The sequence below is a fragment of the Siphateles boraxobius genome, unplaced genomic scaffold (genome assembly GCF_051911475.1).
Source record: "Siphateles boraxobius isolate OS27281-9 unplaced genomic scaffold, OSU_SipBor_1 13, whole genome shotgun sequence".
NCBI classification, from domain to species: domain Eukaryota; kingdom Metazoa; phylum Chordata; class Actinopteri; order Cypriniformes; family Leuciscidae; genus Siphateles; species Siphateles boraxobius.
In genome coordinates this window covers 12661675-12669965 of record NW_027508733.1, presented here as the reverse complement: position 1 = coordinate 12669965, position 8291 = coordinate 12661675, and the positions used below count along the sequence as shown (strand labels likewise).

At 39.4% G+C, this 8291-nt stretch overlaps 1 protein-coding gene across 2 annotated transcripts in view; it reads right to left on the bottom strand.

Moving 5' to 3' along the window:
• Positions 1-1512: 1512 nt before the first annotated feature.
• The window catches only part of LOC143735426 (uncharacterized), a 71610-nt gene continuing 64831 nt past the window's right edge, over positions 1513-8291 (bottom strand). The window contains exons 3-4 of one of the 2 annotated variants that reach the window (XM_077225579.1): positions 7341-7497; positions 1513-6573 (exon numbers count right to left, since the gene is read on the bottom strand). In XM_077225579.1, the coding sequence (XP_077081694.1) occupies positions 5012-6502 (1491 nt within the window). In that variant the 5' untranslated portion in view covers positions 6503-6573; positions 7341-7497 and the 3' untranslated portion in view covers positions 1513-5011. The remainder of the gene's footprint in view (positions 6574-7340; positions 7498-8291) is intronic. The other variant, XM_077225580.1, reaches the window with a different exon arrangement.

The following is an 8291-nucleotide window of genomic DNA, read 5'->3' as shown; positions in this document are numbered from 1 at the left end:
CCAGCCCTAAAACTTGTATAGTATTTTGTCAGTGATTATTTAAAAACATCCAATTATGCAGAATATAGTCTGTTCTGTAGCTTTTTGCAGTCTGTAAAAATGTACAGTGCCTCAGATTTCTGGTCAAATCTAGTTGTTCAGTCAATCGCAAAGCTCTTTCCCGTTTTAGTTGTGTTTTGAGTGTTTTTCACGGCATTCACGCTGAAAAAAAATGCTGCTGCTCAGTCTTTTTGCCACTTAGTGGGCGTGACCGCATTCACTCCGGCCGACAGTGACGTCATGCGCATACCCTCACACACAAAGGAAATAAACATGTAGCCTATAGCAAAACATGTAGGCTAATTGCAATACTTTTCTGTGAGAAATACTTAAAATTTCAGGGGTGCCAACCACTGATCTATATAGAATGACTGGATAGCCCATGACCTCATAAAAAGTGAAGCCACTGCGCCGCCATATTGGTATTCCCTAGTGAGCTCACGCGTTCTACTGAATCAATTGGAAATTTTATGATTTGACTGAAAAAACATTGCCTAATGAGACACAGTTTTTAAATCTAAAGTATTCCTGTACATTCTCACAACGCAAACATCCTAAGCATTGAAATGGGTATTTGTTTAAAGTCGGAAATTTTTCCAGCTTATTAAAAAAAGGCAATTTCTTTGCAAAAGTAATAAAAAGCTGTAACACGTCGGCCTTCACTGAAGAGCTATCTTCACAGGTAAGAAAAACAGTTTGATACTATTAATTATATAGTGAATGCTAAAGACCTATATTTTTGTGAATTGGTGAATATTCAGGTGAATATTGTTTAGTGGCCACAAATTAATAATACCTCAGCACGTTATACTAATTTGTTCCCTCGTTTTACTATACTGTGGCCGTTGTAATTCGTTAAATCAAAAAGAGGGAGGGAATTAGTTCAACCTGTCCACGATTTATTAAAACGAGGGAACAAAGTCGTTATTTAGTTATTTAGATCAGTGGACAGGGCGCATAACTGTGCGTTCACACCGCCGCCGGCGAGAGTGTGAAAGTGGCCGGAAGTCATTCATAGTCAATGAGAGCCGGCGGCGAGCTCCGGCGAGAGCGGCTTGGACGGTGAGAGCGGCGAGGAGAGTTGAAGTCAGGTCAACTTTATGGTAACAAAGACGCGGTTCGGCGGCAACCGGCGGCAACCAATCGGAATATAGAGGTGCTCCGTTTGAGAGGAGTCCAGAGAACGCAGTCCTGTAAACTTTGGTTCCGACCACATTAGTTCCCAAGCAAAATTGAGGAGGTTGATCATTTGAATTTGATAAGGCGCGCAACACTAGTATTTATAGGCAATATTTTCGCGCTAGAACGCTTGTTTTTCAGCGGGAATGCAAATTATAATAGCACTTAACCATGAACACAAAAGCCACACCACACAAATGGCTTTTAATTTGTTTATTTCATTAGCAAACATGTCACTATAATTGTTAAGTTTTTTCCATCGATCAAATTTCTGCAAAAATAATGATCAGAATCAGAATCAGAAAGAGCTTTATTGCCAAGTGTGCTTGCACACACAAGGAATTTGTTTTGGTACTGAGGCTTCCAGTGCACATATACAAATACAAATACAACAAGAAACATAATACTACAAATTCTAAGAATAAAAAATAAAAATATATGAGAATAAAAGTATCACATGCTTGTTTGCTTTGTGGCCCATTTAAATACATTTGTAAAAAAGACCACGCGTTCGATCTACGTCAGAGCGTCCACGAATCTTTCCACGGCGTCGCTGGCAGGGCGTCGAGAGCGAATTTTGCCGCTCTCGCCGGCGGCGGTGTGAACGTACAGTTAAGAACGAGCCGAGAAAGAGAGCCCCGGCCGCGCGCGCGCACTCTCTCACCGCCTACAACCAGGTCGGAAGAACGATTGTGTTTTATAGATTAGTAGTTTGTTCATAAAGTGTTTGCTTAGCAAGTACATGTTCAGGAAATGCATAATACAAATTGCATGGGTTAATGTAATGGTAAACGGACTCTGCACAAAGCTCTTTTTGAAGCTGTTAAATGTTGTCGCTATTAGACACCTGATGTTTCTTATAGGCTACTGTTGACTGCTTTATCGATGCTTGTTAAAGAAGCAGAAGCATTACCGTTACTCTTGCCTCGGAGAAAACCACACGGGCATAGCGACAATTTTGCATATAAATAACTACTTATAGGGCTTGAATTACAACCTGTGGCAGTTTTTCTACGTCCTTTTGTGAACGTCGTTACACTTGTATGCTGCTCAGCGGTTGGTTCATCTTTAAAGTGCCGTCGGGCCTACCAATCTCTCTATTCACCTTTTTCCTCACTTCTCCGTGGGGGGCGCCATAGCCGCGAGTGACTTCCGGTAAGATGCTCTCAACTTCCGTTTAGTAATTATCATCAGCTAGACGACGTTACTAGCGGTTACTGGTCATGGCAAATAGTGGAGGTTCTGGTCGAATTTGTGCCGTTAAAGGCTGTCACAACAGCTACAGAAAGTTAAAAAACCTTCTGGAGCATGAGTGTTACGACCACAAGCCAACAACAAGAGCGGAATGTAACTGCCCAAAACCGTTTAAATTGCACAAGATGCCATCCGACGACGAGGGCAAAAGACAATGGCTCGCAGCACTTAATTTGAAATTACCGCCCCGTAATATCCATGCTCATTCCACTTTGTGGACAGACAACCAACAACGGAAAATCCATATCCTGAACTTTGGCTTGGATATGATCGTCCATTAAGAAAGAAGAGAAGAGGACGACGAACTTGTCTGGAGGAAGGTGAGACTATTCATTAACGTTATTTACAAGGCTAACGTGCAGGTCTGCACAATTAATCGAAATGTGCCTTATGATACGGATTAACGTTAAGTGTTTTCAGTACCAAGTTCTCATGATGTGTGCTTAAACGTCTTTAAGAAACCAGCGTTTCCTTCAACACTTCAGTAACGTTATGTTAACTTGTAGCATAAGTGTTCATTTAACAAATGACTCTTTTGCATCGGCTCTTTAAATTAACCATTCTGACTCCGACGCTCCTGTGTTAGTGTTTTGATTCAGTATGACGAATCGTTTAAAAGGGTCAACTTTACACTCCACTTTGGGTGTCAATACAGCGCAGTTTAGTTTTTTTTTTTAAATTAATGTTGACATATATCTTGTCAACTTCGTAGGATGAGGGACAGACAAAGTTACGTTTTTAACGGTTTTCGTTAAATAATCTTGCCCGTGCTGCCACCGCGAACTAATGTTGCCATTGCTTGTTGCCATTATTGACATTAAAAGTAAGTAAAAGAGATTACTACAAACTTCGTTTCAGAAATGTCCAATAACGCCTACATAAACATCAAACCGCGAACCGGAAGTTTCGAGCATCCAGTCTACACGCACGCGCAAAGCATGATGGGTAGTTTCGCGTCCAGTGAAAAAGGTGAATAACAGGCGTTGGAGCCCTCTGCTGGTAGGGAATCGTAAGATGGCCGCTCGAACACTTCCGGTGGCTTCACTGCCTGATGGCAGTTTAGAACGTCATGAGCTATCCAGTCATTATATAGATCAGTGGTGCCAACACTTTTGGCCATGACTGTGTATGTATATATATTCGTATATTACTTTAAACAGTCTCAAGTTTTAGTGTCATCAAGTTTAGAATTTTTAGCCTATAACCTATGTTTTATTTCTGTTTCAAATACTGTTTAAGTGCAAAATCCGCAAAGCGTGCAAAAGATGCACTGACAGGAGAACTAGAGGAAGACTTGAGGAGCAGCACAGCTGGAGCAGCAGAGGATACAGAGCCACAAGAAAAGGTCCCTCGGTTGGAAGCAGCAGCAGCGCCGAGCAGCTTTATGCAAGAGTTTGATCAAATTGTGGAGGAGTGTGAAGATCCCGGTGCAGCAAAAGCTCGAGCCCTGCAGTCCAACTGCATGGATATCTTATTGTTGTTTAACCAACTTTTTATTAGTTTATTCTCAGGTTTAGCTGTTATGTTTTATTTTGAATTCCTGTTTTCAGGACTTTGCACTTAATTTTTTTTTTTTACATGTTTACAATGTTTGGCTACTGTTTGATTACTATTGTATGTTCAACCAATACACTTTTGTTTCTGCGGCTACATTTTATTTTAATTTAAGAAGTTTGATTACATTTCATTTTCAATTTGAAGGCACAATTGTATTTTAAATAAATAAATACGAATTCAATACATTACATCTATGTTATTTTGTTTTAGGAAAGTCTGGTGCCTTTAGTCTCTTCCACATAGTGGAAGGAAGGTATAGGGTGGAAGGTATACAGTTTATTATTAGTTCAACAATGGTATCGAATATCGATAGAAACACAAAGCCCAGGCATACCAAATAGTTGTGTGATTGTCTCAGTCGTTACAATAGCTCTATTAGCATTCTTGTTGTGAAGGAGCCTAAACACTTATTAACACCATACCAACACAAGTAAAAGTTTGAATTCAAACGAAGACTGAAAAAAAATCATACTTTTAACAGAAATGGATTGCTTTGTTATTTTTGTGTATTGTGTGCACCATATTGCATTTACAGAAAGACATTCATTGATTAGTTCAAACCTTTTCACACAAACAAATCTATCATTTATACAACCTCATGTTGTTTAAAGAATTCATGCATTATTTCTTTAACCTCTCATTGTTTTGTTTAGGGATTTTTCACACACATTAGAGCCCGTTGAAGCTGCACTGAAACTGTCATTTGAACCTTGAACCGTGTGGGGTCCATTGAAGTCCATTATATGGAGAAAAATCATGGAATGTTTTCATCAAAAACCTTAATTTCTTTTCGACTGAAGAAAGAAAGACATTGGACATCTTGGATGACATGGGGGTGAGTAAATTATCAGCAAAAGTTTTTTTTTAAAGTGAACTGATCCTTTAAAGATGACCTTTGTTCACTGTAACAACTTATAATAATTATGTTTTTATGAGGCTGGTTGGGACATATTTAAATGAAAGAGATTTTATTGCTCAAATGTTATTTGACCATGAAGTACTTTGATTTCAGACAGCTGTTTTTAGCATGACGGTGTAGCGATCCTAACTGAGTGAAACGTTTCCCACAATGATCACATCTAAAGGGCTTCTCTCCACACTGGATCGTCTCATGTGTTTTTTCGTGAAGTCTTTGGTGCTTTTTCAGTGTCTCAGCTGCAGTAAAGGTCTTCCCACATTCAAAGCACATGTGATTCTTCACACCGCTGTGTCTTTTCTGGTGTACTTTTAAGTTACCCAGCTGACTAAAACTCTTTCCACATGAAGTGCAGGTGTAAGGCTTCTCCTGTGTATGAACTCTCAGGTGGACCTTCAGTTGTTCTGCCCAAGGAAATGTTTTACCGCATTGATCACAGTTATATGGTCTTTCTCCAGAATGATAACGCAGATGTGATTTAAGAGTGTATGCATGTCTGAAACTATTCCCGCACTGATCACATGAGTACGGTTTCTCTCCAGTGTGGATTTTCATGTGTGACATAAGAGATCTTTTTATTGTGAAACTCTTCCCGCACTGATCACATGTGTGGGGCTTCTCTCCAGAGTGGATCATCTCATGATTTTTGAGAGGTCCAGACTGACTGAATCTCTTATCACAGTGTGAACACTTGTACGGTTTTTCTCCCGTGTGAATTCTCTGGTGCCGATTCAGTACAGCTGCAGTAGTAAAAGTATTTCCACAATCAAAGCACATGTGATCCTTCACACCGCTGTGACTTTTCTGGTGTATTTTTAAATAATCCATTCGTGAAAAACGCTTTCCACAGAAACAAACGTAAGGCTTCTGCTTTGCATGAACTGTCAAGTGCCTCTTCAAGTTTTCTGCCCAAAGAAATGTTTTGCTGCATTGATCACAGTTATATGGTCTTTCTCCGGAATGAGAACCCAGATGTAATTTAAGAGTTTTTGCATGTCTGAAACTCTTCCCACACTGATCACATGTGTGCGGCTTCTCTCCAGTGTGGATTTTCAGGTGATCATTAAAGCTTCCTTTTTGTATAAAACTTTGACCACATTGATCACATTTATAAGGCTTCTCTCCAGTGTGGATCCTCTCATGTATTTTCAGAGTCACAGACTGTTTGAATCTCTTGTCGCAGTGTGAACACTTGTAAGGGTTTTCTCCAGTGTGAATTCTTTGGTGCTCTGTCAATGTGTCGAATCTGGTAAAGGTCTTCCCACAATGAACGCACATGTGATCCTTCACACCATTGTGTATTTTCTGGTGTCTTTTTAAAGCACTATTCCGTGAAAAACTCTTTCCACACAGAGAACACACGTGAAGCTTTTGCTTTATATGAACTTTCAGGTGCATCTTCAAAGATTCTGCTCTAAGAAATGTTTTGCAGCATTGATCACAGTTAAATGGCATTTCTCCAGAATGAGAATGGAGATGTAATTTAAGCGAGTCTACTTGTGAAAAACTTTCCGCAATGATCACAAGTGTGCGGCTTCCACCAGTATGAATTCTCATGTGAGGTTTAAGACTCTTTTTTTTTTTTTGTATGAGAAACTCTTTCCAAACTGAGGCCAGGGAAAATAGGTCTGAAAATAAAGATAAAAAAGGTTTAATTTTAAGAAGAAAAAATTCCAGGACAGAAATGTGAAGGGAAAGAACATTAAAGATGTAATAGCAGAAAGTAGTTAAATGCTTTGCAAAACTATGACCATTTTGATGAATTATTCTACGTTAGTTATACAAAATATTAATACCAAGTAGTGTGTGTACAGTGTGCACAAATAAACACCGACAACAGAACAATTTCTACCATGCTGATATTTGGTATTTTTAAAGTATCAGCATTGGCTGATAAGATTTTCTGATTAACAGATGTGTTACAAGTGGGACTTTTATTTTGAAAGGCAGTGTTGAGAACACAAGCGCCTCATAACACAGTGCTCAAATTCTCAGTCTTCATTAATTTGTATTTGTAGCTTGTATTACTTGTTGATTATTTTGCCTTATGTCTGTTAGAGATATGTTACAAAGTTCAAAGCTCTAATTGGTTTCCTTTGGAAATATATTTCAAATTCACAGTGAATGCATTTATGAAGATCAGAATCGTGATAGAAATCGAAATCACAATACTGATCAAAGTCCATTTGTCCCTATTGCACAGCCCTAGTTTCGGACTCATTCTGGAAAAAGTAGTATTGGCTGTAGTGGAAATTACAATCTGAATTAAGCGCTGTTTGCTTTTGAACTCAGAGAGCCATTCTGATTATGCACTGACGATTCAGTTTAGATCCACTTTAGATCTAAAACATAGGCAGTATATTTGGATGAGGAAAAATCAAAAATAAACACCAACCTCCTTGTTAATTAGTATCTTCAGGTTTCCTTCTGCATTAATTCTGGATCACTCGTTCTCAATCTTCTTTCAGTCGCAGGCTGATGGGAATATTTGTCCAACTGTTGTAGGAGGAACTTCATTTAAAATTAAGTGCTGTGTGACAGGAGGAGCAGATCTGCAGAAATAAAAAAATTAAAGTATATAATTTTATTAATGTGATTAATTCCAAAATCCTTCATTTATTCCAGTGTGTGGTTTTCTTTAAATCAGGAGCTCTGTCATATTCTGTGACTGTTTCTGAAGAGCTCAATTTTGGTGACGTACAGTCAGGGCCGGCGCCATGGGGGGGCGTGAGGGGGCGACGCCCCCTCAACGGGACTCTCCCGCCCCCTCAGATCACCATGAATGTAAACGGGATTTTACTGATAAAATATACTATTTAAAAATTACATTTGCATTTTCACATTTTCTTGTTTTTGTGAATATTAAGCTAAATTAATAATATTTTAATCAAGGACAGTATGTTAGACAAAGTCGATTTTTGATTGGTCGTTTGATTTTGCATGCTCGCTCACCTCAGCATTATGTTAAATTCAGAGCCGGCGCCAGCCGAGCGCTGATGAGGGGGGGGTCTGAAATACCGAGAGGGGGCGTTCACATTAACGCACGTCACCACTTTTTGCCAGGGTCGATCTTCTCCCCACCACTTTTTAAAACATCTTCGCGGCACGGATGTACCAATATCTATCCATTTCTACATCTCCAGTTAACTAGCAGAGGATTAATTTTGTTCGTTTGTCAAATTAGAGTTGTTCTAGCGCTGAAATGTGTTGCTTTTTAAATCAAGTGAAGTGATCAAAGTGCTCGTTGCCGCTGCGATCAGTGAAGCGGATACAGTGTTGTCTGGTGGCTAGCGCAGTTTTCACACTGACGCGCATTTCAATCTATCGCTGTTGCGGAGAGACTCTA